The sequence below is a fragment of the Triturus cristatus genome, chromosome 2_1 (genome assembly GCF_964204655.1).
Source record: "Triturus cristatus chromosome 2_1, aTriCri1.1, whole genome shotgun sequence".
Lineage (NCBI taxonomy): Eukaryota > Metazoa > Chordata > Amphibia > Caudata > Salamandridae > Triturus > Triturus cristatus.
In genome coordinates, this window is record NC_140581.1 from 84,987,274 (window position 1) to 85,010,277 (window position 23,004).

Consider the following 23,004-nt stretch of genomic DNA (forward strand, 5'->3'; position numbering starts at 1 on the left):
TCTCAAAGGGGCAGCCTGATCAGAGAACATACGCTCAAGCCCAGAAGTTCAGGTTACCACACTCTCTGAGCACAGTTCAGAGCCACTAGAATGACTTGGGCCTGGTCTGTACTGATCTTCTTGAGAGCTCAGGCAGGAGTGGTATCTTCAGAAAGGCAAACAGGAGTCCCTAGTTCCACTTGAGTTAGAAGGTTCCACCAAGAGAGAGACCCCTTAGAAACACCAATGTGCAGAAGTGCCGGCATTGCGCTTTTTCGGTGGTAACAAACAGATCGAGCCAAGGGTCTCCCCATTCGTGGAAAAGACCTTGCACCACCTCCGGGTGTAACTGCTACTCGTTCCTTTGCCCTGGCATTCAATTAGCGTGCCAGGTGGTTCACCACCAGGAAGATGCCTTGGAGGTCCAGCCATTTCCATAGGTGCAAGGCTTCCAGGCACAGGGTCCGTGATCCCACCTGTCTTGTTTTTTGCAGTACCACATAACAATGGTGTTGTCTGTGAGCATCTGTACCATTCTCCCTTTGATGAATGGAAGTCAGGCTTCTAATGCCACGAGTATGGCCCTGAGCTCCAGAAGGTTGATATGGACCTCTAATAGCCACCTTTTCCAGATGGCTGCGCCAGAAGTCATGCATCGTCAACCCTGTCAGCTCTTGGTGGGAAAATGAGAGGGGTCTGCTGCTGACCTAAACATGGTCCAGTAAGTACCACTGCAGATCTTTTGCAGTCTCATTTGAAATCTGGATGTGGTCAGAGAACTCCCCTTAAGACCGAGGCTTCCGATCCTGCATATGCCACCTGGCATGCTTGACTAGCAAGATGCAGGAGGCCATCAGTTCCAGCAGTCAGCCTCATTGAAATCCAGGACTGAGGCGGAAAGATTGGGATCATACTGAATGTCCTGGACTCTCTTACCCAGGGAAATGGCACAAAATTGAACCGTGTCCAAAAAGAGCAGATGAAAGGAAGCATTTAAGGAGTCAGGTGTGACTTTGGGGCACGTTTATATTGAACCCATATAAGTACTGGAGGTTCGCTGTCGTCTGGAGGTGGCTGAAGACTAAATGGGGAATGCCGGCCTTCAACAGACACTCATTGTGTTAGGGGAAGAATGACACCGCTGACCTCCAAAGGTGTGCTGCTACCACCGCTATAACATGTTTAAACACCCGAGGGGCACTGGTGAGATAAAAAGGAAGTACAGCATTGAAAGTGACCCTGTCCCACCAAGAATTGCACATAGCACTGGAGCGAAAGCACAACGGGGACATGGAAATAGGTGGCTTGCGATTTCAACCCCACCATAGAGACAGCAGTGCCAAGAGCAGGCAAGGCACACGCCAAGGTGAGAATTTTGAACTTCTCCTATTGGAGGAAGGCATTGAGAGGGTGCAGAACTAAAATAAGTTGCATGTATCCATCTTTTTGGGGCACAAGAAAGTAGCGGGTATAACAACCATGGCTTACTTCTGGCACTGGCTCCCTCTCGACAGCATCTTTGGCCAAAAAGGCTTGCATTGCCGTACAATAGAGAAATGGCCCTCTGTCAGTTGTTGGGTCAATGACAGGTGGTGGAATGTGTGGCGGGAAAAAAGAAAAGTAAGGTGCATCCTTTGAGAACAATTTCTAAGACATGATTACTTGCCAACCGGGATAGAATCAGTGGATTGTGCCTCCCAGTGGTGCCTGTGGCCCTTGTAAGGGTAAACTAAAGAGGTCTGGCAGGTGGGGCTGTGGAGGGTGGGTGTTGTGAGTGGCGGACTGGGAGGCATGCTGACCTTGGCTGCGAGGGCGATTGGGATCTCGGCCTCACCCACGAAATTGACTCTGCCAAAACCACAAAAGGGGCAACTGAATTGTTGCGGTTGGTGGGGCAGAAAGGCCCAGAGAGAGAGCTTTGGCCTTAGTCTCTTTGAAACTTTTGAGGGCGGAGTCAGCCTTGTTCACGAACAGGCGAGTTTGATTAAAGGGAATGTCCATCAGCGAGGACTGGACATCGTCAAGGAATCCAGTCAATTCCATCCACATATGCCTGTTGGATGGAGTAGGTGACGTCCAAGACACAACCACTTTTGAACTTGGCCACATCACAACCATCTTGAATCACCTAAGAACGTACAGGGCGAAGGTCTTCCGAATGTTTCCACTTGCTGCAACTAACTATCAGAAGGAGTGGTAGGAAAAGTGTTTGGATTGGAAAGGCTGGTGGAAGCCTACACCAGAAAACCTTTTTGTGAAGGATGTTGTGATAGGAAAGCTGGGACCCCTGGAACAGGGAAACAATGCTTGGTTATTTGTCTACTAACTGATGGACCAGAACAAGGCTTGGCCCAAGTTCCCAAAAGGATGTCCATCAGAACCTCATTGAAAGGCAGAAGGGGCTCATAGGAAGGCCCGGCTGCAGAACATCAGTAATCACATTAGTTTTCACCTCCAGGGTGGGATCTCGAGGTAAAAAAACTTCAGCTGCCCTACGCATGACCATAGCAGAGGAGGTAGATTATTCTGAGGCTGGTCCAGGAGGAGAGAAAAGAGCTGTTTCTGGGGAGATGTAGCCCATTAGTGCCCTCATACAAGTTCTCATCCTGATAGTGCTGAGCAAACTAATCAGCTGGGTCATAATTATTATCGTAGTCAGTCCCAAAAAGAGAGTGCAAAAAGAGTGCAAAGAACTTTGTCTGCATTGCGGTAATTTGAACATAGTAATGGGAGCCTCGGATTGCTGTCAGGGAGGATCATTGGGGCCACCTCTTCGGGTGGTGAGGTCAACATCTGCATCAACGTACCTGGGCCTGACATGGTTTTCAGGCACTAGGGTGGTGTTAGAACAGGAGCAGGAGGCAAGATTTACTTAGAAGGACCAGCTGGAATAAAAAGCAAATCCACTGGCGATATCCCAGGTGGAATGCCTCTCTGCACCTTGGGGCCCAAAAGCCCACCAGCGGGAGTCGGTAGGGATCCAAAATATACCTGCACAGAACTATGTGATCTGGTGTGGCATTGCTGAAGGTCCGGGAAACCCAGGTTGTACATAAGTAGGACTATTGATGATGGGATAGGTGTATGCCAAAAAGATTTGTGAGTCTAGGTAATAAATCCATATAGACTTACATTTTATGTCCTATTTTGATCCGCACAAGATTGAAGGTGGATAAATTTCTACCCTAACAATGTAAGTGTGTTGTGTGCGTTCTTGTGGATGGAGGCTGGACATGCAAACATGGAAATGAGGAGGATGAAGACAGGCACATCTGAAACTATCTTTCAAAATACTTTCATTAATGGACATGAGATTAATTACTGTTCAGTTATGTTATATGGTATATTTTGGGGTATAATGGTAGAACAGTGCTAAGATGCATGAAGCTGTAAAAGTTTAAAGGTTAGTCCAGCATTTGCCTGTTCATAATTACTGCTTTAATTATGAAAAAGGGCAGATAACGAAATATGAATCTTTATTTTGCTGTGATTATTACAGACCAAAACATGAACCGATACAGAGAGCACTCAAAAAAGAGTGATGGTTAATTGGAATTTTCCATCGCTCTGCAGGAGGACAATCCGCCCAGAGGGAGGATCCTAGTGTGTTCCCACTATGAAAAGAACCAAGATAAATCTGGATGTACGAGAGAAAAAAAGCATGAGGGAATGAAATTGTGAATTAATTACCCACGCATACTGCACATTTGGTACCTGGTAACTGCAACAATATTAAACAAAGTGTGTGTGCTCATTAACATGTGTTTTAGACTGATTTAGAATCATATTATTTAGTATAATGCACATTTTATATTATTTATTTATTAAATACAGCAGTTGATTTAGGACAAAGACTGACAACAGTTTACATTGGTTGGAAGTAAGGAATGTTATGACTTTCAATATTGTAAGTTATTTAAAATAATGTTTAAAAATTACTTTTTTTTTAAATACTTGACAAACCAAATATGTGGATAAATGGAAGCTCATCTTATCCAAGCATAAGGTGACATTTCTAAGTAAACATATGACAAAACATTACAAATTTTTACAAGGCTGCATATAAATAAAAAATCTTTAAACCCTCAGGGCCCGATTCACAGAACTAACTTAAGACAAAATCCTAAACTTACTACCATTTTGGTATTCACAGAAGGCACTTACTCATTTCGGTATTCACAGAAGTTAGGAGTCCTAACCTTAGGACTCCTAAATGCCTTCTGTGAATACCGAAAGTCTAAAAATTAGGACTTTTCTCAGTTTAGTAGTAGTATAGTTAGGACTCCTAACTTTAGGACTCCTAAATGCATTCTGTGAATACCGAAAGTCTTACAATTAGGATTTTTCTCAATTTAGTAGCAGTAAAGTTAGGACTCCTAACTTTAGAACTCCTAAATGCCTTCTGTTAATACCGAAAGCCTTAAAATTATGCTTTTTCTCAGTTTAGTAGTAGTAAAGTTAGGAGTCCTAACTTTAGGACTCCTAAACTGAGAAAAATCCTAATTTTAGACTTTCGGTATTCACAGAAGGCATTTAGGAGTCCTAAGGTTAGGACTCCTAACTTCTGTGAATACCGAAGTGAGTAAGTGTCTTCTGTGAATACCAAAATGAGTAAGTGCCTTCTGTGAATACGAAAATGGTAGTAAGTTTAGGATTTTGTCTTAAGTTAGTTCTGTTAGTTAGTTGTTCAATGTTATTAATGATATTTCTGGACTGTTTTAGGTTAAGGAAAGGTGACCTGCAGAAACATAGAACTAAGGAGGTTTTAGCACTGAACAGCCTCATCAATGTCTTTTTTAAGACACTGCAGCGTGACTATTGTACATCTTCAGATCCACCCTCCTGCTCCACAGTGTTTTTTGAAGCGGTAGTCAGAGATCTGGTTGCCTTTTTGGAGAACAGACCTGAGTTTGAAGAGATAAGCTGAGAGTCCTTCAAAACATCAGTGAAACGACTTAAGGCTGTACTTAGGTCTCTGGTGAGTTTTTGCTGAGAGCCAATGACTTGAATAACGTTTTGATTAAGGACATTCATGACGCCCACCAATGAGTCCATCTTCTTTTCAAGTCTTTCTTGAATTGTGTGTATAGACTCCTGAATGTCTTGAAATGCCTTGACATGGTCAGGACACCCTCTCACTTTCTCTTCCTTTGCCAGAATTGCAAGTGTGGTGCCAGATTCATCCATAGGGGAGACTGATACTTCATCCATGGAGGACAGTGACGGCTCAAAGGATTCTTCTTGTGCCACAGGTTGTTGATCTTCATCGGATGGACCTAAATATCAAACACAGAAATAAAACTACAGTGTCAACAATATAAAATGTTTGCACCATGACACATTTACTAGGGGTGGGCGGAATTTGCGAAGTCGCGTTACGCAAATCTCCGCGAAATGGTTTAAAATCTCCGCGAACACGCAGAAATTCCGCGAACACGCGGAATTGCTTGTTCGCGATGCTTTTTTCCTGTTCGCGACCGCTGTTTGCGTGCTCGGGGGGAAATATCTCGCAAACACGCAGTTTGAGATCGCGAACATGCAAAAATTCCGCGAAGCTGCGGAAAGCAGAATTTTGGGCAATTTTGCGTTCTCCGCGGAACGCGAAATTACATAAATTCCGCAAATTCCGCGAGCGGAACGGAATTTACCGCCCAGGCCTAACATTTACTAATATTGCACACATGCACACATGCACACACACCACACACACACACACACGTACACACACCCCCACACACACACAGTACAACTTTTCTTTGATACAGTTGCTTTGGTGGTCTGACCTCATGGCAACAGAGGCCTATCCCCTGCTCCTCACGTGGAGAAGTGACTCTGATCAAAGCACTATCTAATCATATGATATGATTTGTTAACTCTAATATTTTAAATCCAGCAACACCGATAACATCAAGGCGTCAGCCTATGTGCAACACAATATTAATTAAAGGTTTAAAGCTGCTGTGACACCTGCTTAGAAGCAATATTTTTCCTTTATAAAGAAAGAAGATGTTTATGTTTGATTATTTTAGTAAAACAAGTTTAACATAATGTTTCTATATATATAAGCCATGGATAAAGACAAAAATATTTATAAAACATTATTGTGTATCATGTACCATAAGTAATGTGAAATATACTTTATTGTTGGCCTGTGGTCTCACTTAGAGCTAGGGATGGTAATAATATTTGTTTAAAACTTATTTCCAAATATTAACAATTACAATTTTAGGAACTTTATTATAACATGTTAATGTGTCCTTAGTATTCAAATTTGTGTCACATTTATATTGACAACTGTAAAAATTGTACACCTTTAAAGTACATAAAAGTTTACTTTTAAGACCTTTGTACTATCATTAAAAATAATATTTCAAGTTTCGAAAGCTATATTATTTATTTTTTGTTTTAGTTTTTTAACTTTCCAAAAGTCATAAAAAAAAGCATTAATACGGTTATCTTCCATCACTTCACCACTGATCGAAACAGCCTCACAACAGGTTTTACATACATAATCTATTGTGTATATTATATTTTTATGCTTTCTATGTTTACATCCTGAATAATATTTTTTACAACAGGTTCAGGTCAAAAGTCAGTTTCAATTTCAACCAATGCAATTTTTACACATGAATAATCCAATACAGCCTAATGTGATAAAAACTCATAATTTCAGAATCAATAGTTGAATTAATTGTGAAGTATCTGTAAATCTGGTAGCAGTTATACTGCAAACAGATATGGCATGACACTTAGCAATGCACTGTTAGAAATTGTTTTCTGTTAAGTAAAGTTATGCACCCTGCCCAAGCAGAAGCCATAATCCTAGTCAGGGTAAACTAGATAAATGTTAAAAGATAACATGTGCTCACCCTCTCTTAGCTTGGTACAGAGCAGCCAGGCTTAACTAAAGAGGTAATGTGTAAAGTTTACATTGATTTTTTTCATCACTAATTATTTCTGCACACTCCTGTTATTTTGGCATTATTTTTGTATTTATATTTATATCTTGTCTTGACCCCCTTACTTCTTTGGCTATTCTTTTTCCACTTCACATTCTGACTCTATCGGCCAGCACACGCTTTACTGGTTTATTATTATTTATTTATTTTTACAGTTTTATTTTTACATTCAGTTTTATTTTTTCCCTAACCCGTTCTTGATCATCTCTGTTTATATATTCTTTTTTCCGCCACCTTTCATTTAATATGCCTGGTTTGCCGTTTCTTCTTACTTTGTTCCACTTTAGCGAACTTTAGTCCTTTGACTCTTTTCACCACTCACGTTCGTTCTATTTTGGTATACATTAGTTTTTTACACTTGTTAGTCCTTTTACACTTGCTATTTTCCATGACGCTTCTCTATTCGGTTCTTTCATGACGAACTTTAGTCCTCTGACACTTTCTAACCGGTAGTCCTCTTTCTACTCTTGTGCCTTCGTTTACGTATTTTTACCCGGAGATCAGTAGTCCTTTTACTCTTGCTATTCCACTTGATGTATCGGAAGACTGCATTACACTCGACCGAAGGTACTTTCGCATTTTCTTTTCTGTTCCCCGCGCATCTACTTTTATCTGTATTCCCGCATGGTTTTGATTTTTTGTTTTTTTTGCCCCGACAGACCAGACCTTTGAAAAGACTACGTTTTGTTTGGTAATGTTGCTGTTTTCGTTCTAAGGTAAATCCAGCTCTTCGCGTTTTTTCTTTATGCTCTCTTAGTTTTCCTCACGCGTTTCTTTGACACACTGGCATACTCTTGGCTCAATCTATTTCTTACAGGTTAATCTTACATTGTGCACTTTTTGTTACTTCTTGTTTTCACCGTAATTTTTATACGTGACACCTTTCTTTCACTTTTTTCTCACTTATGGTGCACTTAGCCACTTATTGGCTTTACTAGATCTTTGTGTGTCTCACCACTTCGTCTTCATCATACGGTTTATGCATTTTTCCGTGTTTCTTTTGGGCGTGCACTAATTTACAGCCGCACTTAACAATTTATCTCTTGTTGCAATGGCTATATCGTGTGTCTTGATTATTGATGCTTACATTCATTTTTAGGACATTCATCCCCTGACGAAGAGTCGTCAAGACTCGAAATGTATCAGGATTACAATGTTGCTTTGAACATTTAATTTATCATTGCACCAAGGATGGAAATTGTATTGAAGTTATTTTGAATAAATGATTTTCGTTACTTATCAGTCATACTATGGAGTTCATCTTTGGAAGAATGTATCAAACCCACATATGATAACTTTCTAACTCCTTACGGATTTAATTTGAGTGCACTTGAGGGACGCCAGGCAATCCTATTCTGACGCTTCATTATTATAAAGTTTTTGTGCAACAGACACTCACAGTAACACAATGAATACACCACAAAAAGACTCCAACCAGGCTTATATAAATAGATTATCATATAATAAACAAAACAAGACCAAAACAACACACATCCACTGAAGTTGAGATATTGAATTTTAAAGGAATAAATGCAATAAAGCGCTTAGAAACAAGTAGCGCTAAAAAGTTTACTTTAGGTCATGTAGGACAAGTGCAAAGTAAAATTTCGGGCCGACCTCATGGAGGCGCAGGCTGGCTACAGGACCCGCGCAGGGCCCGTTGAACAAAGTACCTTTCCTGGTTGCAAACAGCGAGATGTGGTAATCTTCTCCAAGCTGTGAAGGTGACTTGTCAATCATGAACATGGGTGCCGGAGTAGAGAGACGCTGAGCGATGCGCCGGATTCTGCCAGGCAGTTGAGGGGATGCCTCGATTTCACCAAGCTGCCACAGCAGCGATACTCTGTCCGATGTGTCGATCTCAGGAGGCAAAGCACTGGTTCCAATATGCCAATTTAACTCGAGCAACCAAGTCGATGCGCCGGTTCTGCTACATACAGACAAGAGATGCATCAAAATCTCTGTTGCACGTATCTGGACCACTTCCAGTGTGCCAGGCACTGGGGCAGGGGTAGAGACTTTCATTTCCATGAGTCTCAAGCAACAGGACCTTGGAGATCACTTGAAGTAGAAGCAGACGTCACCCAAGTCTTTCAGAACATATCTGAGGAAGTCTTGATACTGTGCCAATAAAAGTGTGGGAACCTTGCAAAGGAAGACCCTGCAGCATTGGGGGACCACCAGGGCCATGCACAGGAACCTTAGGCTCACTGTAAAGGAGGCTGTCCTCCCAGTAAATATGGTGACTACCAGAGGCATCACCTGCTGCTTGGGCTTCATCCTGTTGCCTCAGTTTCTCCAGGGTTGGACACTCTCTCTGTGCCCTACAGAACTCATCCTTGCTGGGTCCTCCTTCTAGATGCCATCCAGCAATGACAGGCAAGTCACCAAGGGGAGCAGCGCCCCCTCCCCCAGTGGGCTCCAGGGTGACCACCACAGATGCCCCATCCACCTCACTGGGATCACACCCAAGGGCGGGTTTCCCACACCCCTTGCCTTTCCTAATTTAAGCAGCTAGCTGGTTTTTCCAGGCTCCAGACCTTTTTGACTCCCATTCCAGACAGCGATGGACCTTGTTGTAGCACAGATCCAATCAGGTAATGCAAACATTTCCACATGAGCCTTGAGCTGTACTTCCGTCCAGGTAATGTGCTCAAGGTCATTACCAATAAACAGTCCACTGGCATGGAATGGCCCACTGAAATAGAACCAGAGCCACAGGACAGTGACCCTCTCTGTTGTCTGCCACTACAATCTTTTGGAATGCATTTGGAATTACCTGCCCTGGGAAACCAGCTGACTCTTTACCATAGTCATACTGGCTTGGGTATCCCTCAGAGCCTCCACCTTGCCCAGTGTTAGTGACCCATTGCCTATACTTTGTAGTAATAGAGGGCACATGGATCTTAGGAATCATCTCACTGTCACCCAAGGACACTAGGGTAACCTCACTACTCCCCCCATTACCTGGGACAAATTCCTCCCCCAGCACTACACTCACCATCCCTGGAACTTTTCCTCCAGTAGGAAGTCGTGCTCTTTTTGGACACTTAGGGTCCCATTTATAGTGTCCATACTCATAGCTCTCATAGCCCTTAAAAGGCTTGGGCTGCTGAATTTTGTCATGGTTTCTTCTGGTGGCCATATTGGTATTGAGAACTAGACCCTTTGGCCCATGAGTTGTTTTGGGGGCCAAGAACTCCTTCTTTTCATCCCCCTTCAACCTATTTTGTCTGGTGGGAGCTTTGGCCACCCTTTTTAGAAGCCCCCACAGATGCTTTTCTGGACACTCTGGTGCTGCCCCAGATGTCTGTCTCTTTAGCAAGCTTCCTGTGATCAGTAAGCTTACTATCCCCTAGGTGTTGATCAGCTCTGTAAAACAAAGATCAAGCATATTCTCCTTTAAAATTAAGTTGTACGGCCCTGAAAAATCATCTACTCCAGAACCAGCTGATCCTCGTCCTCAGGAATTTCCTGCTCCTCATCTAGATTGTCATCCTCTGCAACCTGGTACTCTGCTTAGGCCTTCAAGGCTTTCTGCAGCTCCACCTTCACAATTAAAACCACCTGTGTGTCAACTATAAAAACCCCTCCCAGGAAGTAACGAGTGATTGGCAAATCCTTGTACGTTTAGTTCAACTTAGGATTCTAGGAGGACAAGCGAAAGTCCTTGCACACCTGTATTTCTTGGTATCGTGCACTCATGGCAGGTGTGCTAAAGAGTCCTGTTTCCTTTGGTCTCCTTTATCAGCTGTTACCTCGGATCAGCACTCTGCGGGTTCCATGTGCTTAAGCCGATTTTGTTGCTTCCCGAGCTGGAGTGAAGAGAGCCAATTCCTCACAGCGTGCTGGAGCGCGTTCAGTGGGGGTGACTGGACACTTTGTTTCTCGCGTTCAGTCGGAACATCATTTCAACACGCCCGGTCTGGGTGTTTTTGTTTCATTTGTAGCAGTTTTGGAATTCACGGACATTATGAAATCCTCCGGAGCAGCTGCTCCATGACTGCCTCACGTTTCTATATTACAGGCTCACAGGACTTGGAGGAGTTATCCAATACCTGAGTGACTCAAGCTCCCTTTTCGCCAAGTGCATCAAGAACCTATGCGCAACAGAGCTAAGTACATATTTTTTCTTTATTTCTATTTTTGTATACTTACTTCGCTTTGGTATTTCATTGCAGAACTAGAATTTCCATAGTATTCCTGATAGGTAAAGTGACTGTCGTTTTGCATTCTTTACCAATGGAGTATCTATAGAAGAAGTTCTCTATCCCTTTTATTGCCCTTAGGAGACAAGACTATGTGTTAAGCATAATATATTTCAAGAGTTGCCATAGTCAGCACTATTGCCAGGTGTAGGAAGTGAGTCTTGAGTGTCTTGAGTGTGTTGACAACTATTTAAGTAGTTATTCTGAATAATTGTTGTTTCTATCTGAATGTGTTGATCTGTCCCTTTTCTCTACAGAAAACACTTTCCTGCACTAGAGAAGATGTTGCAAACGAGGTCTTCCAGTTTGTTTTGGCAGCTGTTTATTTGCCTTTTCAAGGTAGCTATATATATATATATGCACCTGTGAGATAGCATGAAGGATAATCGGGGAAACTAGCTTCACTCATCGTCCCCGCTGGGTACATGATCCAGGTTAGTGGTATTCCACTTGATTATCTGACAGATCTTGCATGTAGACCTGAAAATCTTTGCACAAAATGTTCATCTGAGACACAGTCAAAGACTCTAACCTGGCCAGATCAAACTCTTAAACGTCAGGGGCAGGTGTTTTTTGCTGGTATATATTGAGACATAATTTAACAAGAAAAATCAAAATGCCAATCAGGAAGAATAGAAGAAAAGAAATATAAAATGGTCTAAGTATAGAGTTGTAGTGAACAGTCAGTTCCTAAATGGTATTGCACAACACACAAGTCCTATGCTCACAACTGATCACCAATGTTATAAATTGGGTATCTGGTTGGCGAAGGTATGCACCTAAGGAGAAGCCATTGTCCTAGTCAGGGTAAGCTAGATACACACTGAAAGATAACCTGTGCTCATCCTCTGGTAACTTGGCATAGAGCTGTCAGGCTTATCTAAAGTGGCAATGTGTAAAGTATTTGTGCAAAACCCACAATAACACAATGAACACACCAGAAAAAGACTCCAAACAGGTTTATAATAGTAGATTCTTATATTATAAATATTACAAGACCAAGACAACAAAAATCCAATTTATGGAAGTTGAGATATTGAATTTTAAAGAAATAAATGCATTAAAGTGCTTAGAAGCAAATAGCGGTAAAAAGGTTACTTTAGGTAGCACTGGATAAGGGCAAAGCCAAAGTTCGAGCTGACCTTGTGGAAGTGTATGCCGTCTCCAGGACCCAGTATAAGGGAGAGGGTCCCAGGATATACAAACTATTTGTTATAAAAAAGAACTAACACAAGATCAATCGCAAAAAAATGCAAGAAGAATGCAAAGAAAACTTACCAAAGTGTTATTTAATCACACTTTGGGAAGGTACACATTTACTAATAAATACAGTAGACTTAGATCAAATAGTGCGGGGTGCCAAGGAAGGGAAAGAGGTGGTTGGTGATTTGAGTGAGGAATGGGGGGTAAGTGACATATAAATTATAAACACGTCACAATTTAATTGCAAGGCAAAACAATTTCAAGCCAAAACATCCAGATCAAATTCATTGGAATGAATAGCAAAATTATTTACAAAAACCATGTACAAGCAAAAGCACAGTGTACATTACACTGTTGGCAGTACTGGCAATGAAGTATTGTCGACGTTTCGACCCCTGGACATAGGTAGGTAAGTCAGCTCCTTACTAACGGGGTCTTCTTCAGGACAGAGACAATGTGACAAGGGGAGTGGCACCTAAAAAACATATATATATAAATTAATGAAAAAATTCGAAATCCCAAACTGGATTGAATCAAGGGGACTCCAAATGGGACAAGTAACCATATTTACCCAAGACAAGGATGAACAAGTGATCGGTAACTTCTTGGCGTCAAATGACGCAAGGGCTGGAAAGCTCCGGAGAGGGGGTAGAGTGAGTGACACCTAAAAGGAAATTGTAAGGTGTCTGAGTGGAGATCCAGAGAGCACATATAGGATTCAAAAATTAATTCAAGGAAGAGAACTTACTTAATTGCCAGTCTTGAAAAAATCGGGGAATGCAATATCTCCCGAATCAGACGCCATGGTACATACTCAAAGGCGACAGTGGAATTAATCGCAGGAAAATCCAGTCTCTAAAGGTAAAAATAGAGGAGTAATAGAACTAAAGTCTTAAAAAACCCCAGCCTAAGGGGAGTACAGCTAAAAGAGCAAAGAAACCACGCCATGTCATCAAACGACATTGCTTTACAGAGTATGCTGTTGATCGGCCCCTAACGAAAAGGGGTTCAGCAGAAATGGAAAAAGTTAACATAAGGTATGTGGCCAGCAAGTTGAATGGGTAAAGTCGGGTAGGCTAAATCACAAACCCCACTGTGGGATGTTACACAGAGCCAGCGGAGGCCAGAAGGGATTAAAGCAATAAACAGAGTAAAACGGGAAATTAATTGATTTAAAAATAGCCCGAAATAGCGAGCAGCCGGACAGATGGAAACAGTCTCGGCAACTGAGCATACAGTAGCAGGGGAGTGGGGGCGGGGGTTTTTTGTTTAACCCTTACCGTAGGACGCGGCAACACCGACTCGCCTCGTAATTCTTCGGAAGTCACAGAGAACTGCACCGTTTGTGCATGTAAATAGGCAGACGCTCCGCGTGACGCTAGACGCGGCGCAGACGCTAGATGCCTGCAGTCTAAGATGTATTAGAAGAAAGACAACGGGAGTTGCTTTCTCACGACAATTTCAGCTAAAGTCAAAATTATAGTAAACCAGGGGGGAGAAGGACACATAATTGCTGATTTGATGTTCATGTGCTTATCAATAATTAAATACAATTAACCCCTGAGGTGAACAGTGTCAAAGCGAAACATTGGGACATATACAGACTAACAAGTCTGGGTCTGATTAAAGAAAACATCGTATCAATACATGCATTGGTAAACAGGACCCATGCAGATATATGTAGATAGGTACTCAGACACACCTATCTGTCCTGTGTTGTGGCTGTCTAGAAGGAATGCACAAAGTGTAGCTGTCACCCTCCCCAGATGTGTACTGGAGACAGGCTGGCAGGCACACTGAGAAGTAAGTGTGCAGAGAAATGTCCACTTTTTAAAAGTAGCATTTCTAAAATAGTAATGTTAAGTCTAACTTCACCAGTAAGGAGTATTTATCATTACCATTCCAAAGGCATGAAACATGAAAAAGTGACTCCTCTCTGATCAGGACGAGCAGCCAAAAAGTCTATTAAAGAATTCCCTATGCTAACCTATGAGAGAAGTAGGACTCACAGTAGTGAAATCCAAAATAGGCTGTTTGTCACTGCTAGGACATGCAAAACATAAAAGTACATGTCCTACGTTTTACTTACATAGCAACCTGCCCCTAAAAGTACCTAGGGCCTATCTTAGTGGTGACCTATATGTTATAAAAGGGGAGTTTAAAGCTTGGCAAGTAGTTTTAAATGCCAAGTCGAAGCAGCATTAAACTGCACACACAGGCTCAGCAGTGACAGGCCTTAGACAGGTTTGAAAGGCTACTTCTGTGGGTGGCAAAATCAGTGCTGCAGCCCACTAGTAGCATTTAACTTACAGGACCTCGATATATGGTTTACCACATTAAATGGGACTTATAAGTAAATTAAATAGGTCGCTCAGTTATACACCAATTACACACATGTTTAGGGAAGAAGCATGTGCACTTTAGCAGTGGTAAAGTGCTCAGAGTATTAAGGCAAACAAAAAGATTCAGCAAAACGTGGAGGCAAAAAAAAAAAAAAGATTGGGGGAGGACCACCCTTAAGGCTGACATTTGTAACATGCATGAATCCCCTGCCTCAGGATGCTACAAAATGTAGGTCATAAGGTTCCATTAAGATGGCTACTTGGCTTTCTTCTCCTCCTGTTGCAAACAAATGTAGCACATTGAGAATTTTTATGAGAGGGTACGTAAATTCCAATGCTTTGCTAATACTGTTGAGGAGATGGGCAATTGTGCCTAAGTCAGCCTGGCCTGCTTTTAAAAAATGAGTTTCATTCTAATTGAAAAGATGCATTAAGCATGTTCTTGAAATTCTAGGCAGCCTACTATGCCTTGGGTTTGCTCTGGTCCTTTGAAGATGTGCCCTTTCTTCCGACCACACCTGTGTGATGGCCTGTTGAATGAGGATTTCAACCTCATGCATGGTATTCAGCTATCTGTGCTTGCTCCATAATCAGGATCCAAAGGAAAATTGTGCCTCCTATGGGCAGTGACACAACACAAAATGATCCTCCCCTGCACAAAGTGATGAAGGGTCCCCAAATCTCCCATATGTGACAGATATTCATTGGCCCTGGATGAATGGGAGTATATACTCAAGCGTTGGGGGTTGATGAAGCGTTGGGGGTCCCTGAGAGTTTGGGGGCCCGCTGGGCGGCAGGGGTCTCTATTGTGCCCCAGCCTGTGGTTGTTGGCAGCTTTTACATAATCTGTGTGTAGTAACCTGGGTACATGCATAAAATTACAAATACTTAGAATATTATATAGAATGTTACCTTTTGAATGTAGTTTCAGTTGTTGTGGATGAGCGCCACTGAAGAAAACTTCTCAGCAGCTCCTACTTTCTCTGCTGTTATGAAATAAATCTTGACCTTCAAGGCTCGGAGTTTTGTGTGTATTACACACTTTTGTTGGAGACAAGTGAGGAGCTGTTGAAACAGAATCCATGGAGGGTTTGAGGACGGTTGTATCTTGCCACAGACTTGGAATCAGAGGTACTGTTCTATGCTGTTGTGTGCTGACACTGTTTAGAAGGCAGTGCTCCGCTTTTAGTTATATTTGTTTTTCTTCATTAGTGTCGGAGACAGTGCTTTTGCCATGCAGGGGCATTCCTTAGCTCTCGTCTTGGGAACAGGTGCTCATCAAAGCGGGAGTGGGTTACCATTGACACTGCCAGCTATGTGGGCTGCTGTGTCAGGTAAAGAAAGTGGTCATTTTGGATTGGGCCAGTTATTGTGTCACGCCTGGACACGTCACTTACTGGAGGCAGCCAATTTGGATTGGGTCGGCGTAGAACAAGCCCCGGAGAGTCATTTTGAATTTGGGTACTGGCATTTGATTTTGTTGATTCCAATCAGGAGTTTCAGTTCGTCATAAAATTTGGTTTCTCTCCTTTGTGGCATCAACTTTAAGTCAAGGTACATTCTAACTTATTGTTGCATGGCTGTGAATATTTCCATTGTCCCTTTAGTGATAAGCACTCTTCTAGAAGAGGAAAATTGTTTGAAGATACTTAAGTATATCCACTATTTGCACAGTGGTTGCTACAGAGTATCCACCTTAATCAGCAGTGATACGCACGCTAAGCAGGTGAATTTCTACAAATTCATTGTATAATGTGTTGATTTGTGGTGAAGTTCTTCAACAGTGAAACACACACTCGGACCTTTGTTGATTCCATTAAAAACCCGTGGGGGAATATTCACAAGAATGTGTGATAGCTACCAAAAGACTAGCGTAACACAACTTCCAATAACGCAGCCCATCGCGGGAAAATAACCCTGTGTCAATGTGGAATTCACAACAAGGCGGTACCATGCGATAGCCCGCTGACACCGCGGACAATGTCTGCGATACAGCCACAACAACGGAGATAAGAAACAAACCAAACCACCAAAAAACACGCGATGGGCCAAAGCGCAATGAGGAAATCAGCGATAAGCAGCGCCAGGCCTGCAACACACACCTGGCAGGCAGAAAAAATCACCATAAAAGTAGAAAAAACACCCACACCCAAACTGACCTACACACAAGCACCATGGAGGCATCCGGAGCAGGCTCAGAGGACGAGTGCAACCCCACAAGCACCCCGGACGACCAGCCCGGGACATCGGGGACAGGGAAGGGCAAGGACAAGAAGATGAGGAAGACGAAGTTCAGTCTGCAGGCGAACAGGATCATAGTCACGGAGGTGATGGAACACCACCAACAACTCTCCGTCACCTTCAACGTGTCATTGTGCACTAAAATTGGAATATGGCGGGACATCGTTGACAAGGTGAATGCCGTCGGGGAGCACAAGCGGACAATGGACGAGGTCAAGAGGCGATGGACTGACATCAAGCAGAAGACCAAGGAGAAACTCTCTGCCAACCAGAAGGCAGCAATGCAGACTGGAGGTGGGGGCCACAGCTCATGCTGGATGACATGGAGGAGCTGGTGTTGACAGTCATCAGTGTGGATACTGTGGCCGGAGTCGGGGGACCGTACACTGCTCGACAGGACAAAACACCACCACAACAGGGTGAGTGACCACTAGGTACTTGGGGACGGGTGGAGATGGCCACGATGGCACGCATGCACAATCAAGCAGGGCACAGTACACACCCACTATGACCCTGGCACCCCGCCCAGACCCACAGACTGTCACAATGTACAATGCCATGCTGTCAGAATGTCAACTTGTACCATGCGGCTACATACATGTGGACACATTGTACTACACCATCTCCCCTTCACATCGCAGGGGCACCGTCAACACCTCCTACAGAGCAGTCCCAGCCACTCTTCAATGATGACGAGGAGGACAACACCAGCATCGATGCACAAGCCCTCCTAGACATCATTGACCTCATCTGCGACTCACCTCTAGGATCAGGGCAGCCCAGCTACATTGTGGAGACCCCACCCACCACCCAAACCACCCAGCAGGAGGCACCCACAGCCCGGCACCCTCCCAAGTCCCCCAGGAACAACAAATGGCCTTCCAACGCCGTGTGCTGGAGGGCCAGAGGGAGACGTCTGAGCAGGTGTGGGTGGGGTTCGAACTCATGGCTGCCAAACAGGACGCCATCCCTGGGTGCCTATGTCCACCCCATGGTCTCCAACGAGCCCTGACTGACATCGCTGGAGTCATGACGCAGAGAGTAGAACAGCTGTCCGCTCAGAGTGGCTCCAGCGATACCAGCCGTGAGCTGGCACACATGCGGAGGCTCATGGAGGACATGGTGCCTATGGAGGTGGAAAGGATGGCAGCCACAGCTGCACATCATCGGAATGTGGCTGGGATCTATTATGCCCTGCAGACCTCCATCATGGCATTGCCACCACAAGGTGTGGCGCAGATGAATGCTGCTGCCCCCACACCATCCACATCCCCACCCCCTGGTGTGTCAGTGCCACACAGTGCAGCTGACGTATTCACCCAGGCCCCTGATGTGTCAGTGGCACACAGTGCCGCAGCCGGGACTGCAACACCCACAGGGGGGGATGGGCATACATCTGGGGATGAGGACGGGGATGGGTTTGTGATCAGGAGGCACTAGCATTCATTTCTGCCACATGGCCTGTTTCTGCTTGGGGCCGCACATGGCCTCATGACCTTCCACTGACCCCCGATAAACTCCGATGCACTCACCTTGGACAGCGACATGGACTGCTACATCCTGTTTGACGACCAATGACACGGTGGACAGACTGCGGAATGTACACTTCCTCTTCCGCAGTACATGTCATCCCTGGATGGACTCTGGCTGGCCCCCCATGGGCCCATATTGTGTAGTGTGCTTGCCATTTTCCTGTACTGCTCCAGCTGCATAACAGCACTGGATGTGCAAATAAACATCCAGTGATGAACTGCTGTGTCATGTCTTACATCATTAAGGTATGGATGTGTGGATGAATGTGGGGACAGTGCCTTCCCTTGAGTCAATGATGTTCATCCTGTGGGATGCGAGTCAGAGGGTGCGACATTGCATTTTGTGTACCTGGTCCCGTGAACACTACAACAGGGGCACACGCATCAGTCACTTTCTTGTCCGGACATGGACTGGACCACGCCCCGAGCCCATGAGTCATTGTGGCAAGCCCTGCGCTGGTCTGGCGTACGGCAGACCAGACCACTACGATGGCACACCGAGGGGGGGCCATCATTGCTACCCGTCGCAGGCATACTCGCTGGTGGTGTGCAGGTCACTGGTCTAGTCGTCAGCACGTCACAGCCACTCACTGAGGGCAGGTTTGCACACACACCACACCCATCTGGCACAGGCGTCACTGGCCATGTGACTCCGCCAACATAAGGGGTTGACTACATCACATTCCCCTCTTCCGGCTGTGACTGGATGACGGCCGCTCCACGCTTCTCATTCATAAAGCGCCCATGAGTTGTTGCGCACAGGGTTGGTGGCATCTGAGGCCTGGCGCATGACACGGGCCTACCGCCACATGGCGCTGACTGAGGTTGCACAGGGTTAGTGGCACTCGGAGCATTGCAGCCGGCACAGGCACCCCGCCACGGGACGGTGACTTTGGGTGCACTGAGTCAGTGGCACCTTAAACTGCTGAGCGGGTGTGCAGCCTGCGATGATGCCCTGTCCCGGCGCTCCGGACAGCTCAGGTTTTGTGTGCCCTGCTGGACCGCAGTGTAGGCCAGAGCCAGCGGGCAGCGAGGGCTTACCGCCACGTGGCATCGCTTCCGGGATCCCAGAGTTAGTGGCACCCATTGGGCAGAGCGGGTGTGCAGCCTACGATGGTGCCGGGTGCACTGGTATGTCCTCTGCCATGGAGTAATCAAGACCCAGCACCAAACGTGAGACCTGTTGGCATGCGGAGCGTGGCTGCATGGTGTGGAGTGTGCCATGTCCGTGGGTTACAGGCTTGTGGCTTGCAGCGGCACGTGGTGGGACCTCCTGTCTACGCGCCGGTGGCGGAAGGTGAGCAGTGAGGCCTGGGTGTGCATGGGCAGGCATGCTCCGATAGGTGGCGGGAGGGGTTGGGGTGCCTCTGCCTGGGTGTGCATGGGCGGACAGGAGGTGTTGTCTTGTTCAGGTGTGTGTACTGTGCCAGTCATGTATCTGGACTCTGTTTCACCAGGCGGCTCTGACTCAGATGTGTGACCTGGTGAACTGCGATACATACCTGCACGTGGTTGGAGACACACCGGTGGCAGCAGGTGAGCAGTGTGGCCTGGGTGCACATGGGAGGCACTGTCTCTCTCTCTCTCTCCCCATCTCTTCTTCTCTCTCTCCCCCTCTCTTCTTCTCTCTTCTTCTTTCTCTCCCACTCTCTTCTTCTCTCTCTCTCCCCTCTCTTCTTCTCTCTGTCTCTCCCCCTCTCTTTTTCTCTTCTTCTCCCTCTCCCTTTCTTCCGCTCTCTCCCCTTCGCTCTCTCTCTGTCCTTTGAATTGCGGAGGACACACCTTCTCATCAGGATTTTTGTCTTGCAGGCTGGAACCGACGGATTGTCCCGAGGGGAGCGGCGATGTGTCTTCATTTCATTTCAGTGTTCATTTTAATAAAGTTTAATTTGTTTTTTTGAAAGTGAATTTGTGCTGCTCTTTTCTGTGTCGACACATGCATGTCACCAGTTGTGATTGTGCGACGTCAGGCAGATTATTTTCTGCATGTTTCGGTGTAGCTGATGAGGCATGTCTTTAGTCGGGGTGGGGCCAGGGAGGGATGGTCCTGGGGATGGTGTCAGTGGGTGTTGTGGCCTTCTTGGGTGTCCGGGCTGCATGATGGGTGGCTCCATCGAGTGTGGCCCTGGGCTGGTCTCCCTTTTGTGGTGTAGACTGCCGTCTGACTTTACACTAGGTCAGAGCAGGTGTAGATTTCCTGGTGCTAACGCACCATATCGCCTGTTTTGTGTTTTTATCACCGATGTGACTGGTCATTGAGAATGTTGTGGTGTGATGTTGTCATGGATTTTGGCACTGGAAAGCCCACTCTGTATCTCATTAGCGATAGTTGCGCGGATCCTCTGTGGCGATGTTTTTTGCATCTGCTATCGCGGGTAAACTCGTGCTGTGGGCAGTTAACACCAGCTTGTGAATGGGGCAATGGATTAATCGCAACTTTGGCTGCGATAAAGTGCCGTTGACTAGCAATAGTTTCTTGTGAATATGCCCCTTGGTGTCATTAGACGTAAGTTTTGTGCTATCACAGTTATGTGTTTAGTGCATTTTGGTTTCCTAGAATGTAATCAATTAGTCCACCACGTCCATTTTTGGAAACATCAGGTAATCCATTAATACCTTGGAAAGTTTGGTCTGAGGCATCTCAGATGTATATGGGGGCAATTGGTGTTTCTAGGTACAGTCCAGATAGGAAGTACTTTTTTGTACCATTCTCAGTTTTGAAGGAAAATCTGTCTTCAAGCATTTACCTGAGATTGTTCAGGTGGAAGGGAACAGTTAGTTGAGTACATGGAGGTGGTAAAGAAACGTAAAGTGAGATCTGATGTGCAGCTGACTCTGGTTGTTTTACGACACAAATTCTTTTAAAGAACGCAAATTACTAGTAAGAATGTAAACAAATATCTCTGTGATTCTAAATCTAATTACAGATTGTCCTTTGACAATCTTACTGACGAGATTGGTACGAGATCAATTTATTTGGCATTGTGCGAACAAAAAAATTAAGCAAAAGCTACAAATTATGGGTAATTCCTTACTGAAAGAAACTATGAGAACTGCCAAAAGAATTCAGTCTGCACAAATTTCATTGAAAGAGTTGGAGGACAAACATCTTGATGCGATTAATATTGTACGATCTATATAAGATCTTAAGTATGAGAAATTGGTGAAAGCACCTAAAGAGGGTCAAATGACCTCTAAATTGTTTTTCAACATGATCAATATGTGTTTCAGATGTGGGAATCCGGCTTACCTCAAAGGGAGTAAAGTGTGCCCAGCCAAGGTTGTGACATGCAGGAGTTGTAATAAGGTTGGTTACTTAGCGAAAGCATGTCAGGTGTAAGGAAAACAACATGAAATGATCATTAATCTGGTTATGGTGCTTCCAAAATAGGGAACAATAATTTGACTAGCATGCAAGAAGAACTCCAGGAGATGGTGTAGTGGTGTCGGGTGACCTTAGTGAGTGTGTTGATCCCTATATTGAGTTTCAGGTTGGAGACAGATTTTCGAAGTTGTTGGTGGAACAGGAGCCAGACTAACCATGATTACCCAAGAACTGTTCAATGAAATGTGGCTAGTTAGGGAGTTAGAGCCTCCTGATCGTGCCCCGGTTTTCTACGAAAGAAGAGGAGAAAAGTTTTTTTTTTCCAAGATGTGTTGATTTTCAGACGTTGAAACATTTTTGGCAAAGTTTGCTGTTATGAAAGGGCTGTGTACAACAGGGTGCTTTCATCAGAGTCTTTTTCGACACGGTTTTGAGGCTATGAACCAAAGATTAGGTTTCATTGGTATTTGATGATTTTAAGGGGGAGGATTATAAGAATTATCCAACATTTTTTCTGACAAACGTGGAACCTTTAGAGGGTTCCAGCACCAGATTAGAGTTTAAGAGGGAGACATTTTTTTCAAACACAAGTTACACAATGTGCCCTTTTGTGTGAGAGAAGATTTAGACAATGAACTATGCTTATTGTGTTCTAAAGGAATTATTGAACCCACTGAATCATCACTTTGCTTACAGTTGTTGGTATTGGCTCGTAAGTGGAATGGTAAGCTTAGGGTGTGTGTCGATCTTAGAAGCCTGAATAAGGCAATGTGGGTTGATTCACACTCTCTGAAGAAGATATCTGATTTTTTGGCTTTGTTTGGTGGTTCTAAATGAATTTACAAACTCAACTTAACTTCTGCTTATCATCAGGTCCTATTAGAACCAGAATCTAGACATTTCACTGCATTAATTTCTCCTGTGGGTATTTTTCAATAATGCAGAATGTTGTTTGGTTTATCCTCTGCACAGCAGTCTTACAAATGACCGTGTTCCATCAATTTAGGGACTTTAACTGTTTTGCAGCCTTCCAGGATGCTGTCCTGATTTTTCATCTACTATGGAAGAACATGACAAGATTTTAGATCAGGTGTTTTCCATAGTGCGGAAGAAGGGAATCATGTTGTCAGTGATTTCCCTTCTGGACCCACTTTGGTTCTCCCTTACTTTTGCGTTTTAGGCTGCCTATACTAGCTCTGCATAGCCACATATAAC

General features: G+C 44.5%; 1 protein-coding gene across 2 annotated transcripts in view; it reads right to left on the minus strand.

Annotated features, from left to right (window-relative positions):
- Nucleotides 1–3,351: 3,351 nt before the first annotated feature.
- Nucleotides 3,352–23,004, minus strand: part of LOC146863797 (uncharacterized) — a 317,162-nt gene continuing 297,509 nt past the window's right edge. The window contains exon 7 of one of the 2 annotated variants that reach the window (XM_085628095.1): nt 3,352–5,255. In XM_085628095.1, the coding sequence (XP_085484221.1) occupies nt 4,795–5,255 (461 nt within the window). In that variant the 3' untranslated portion in view covers nt 3,352–4,794. The remainder of the gene's footprint in view (nt 5,256–23,004) is intronic. The other variant, XM_085628101.1, reaches the window with a different exon arrangement.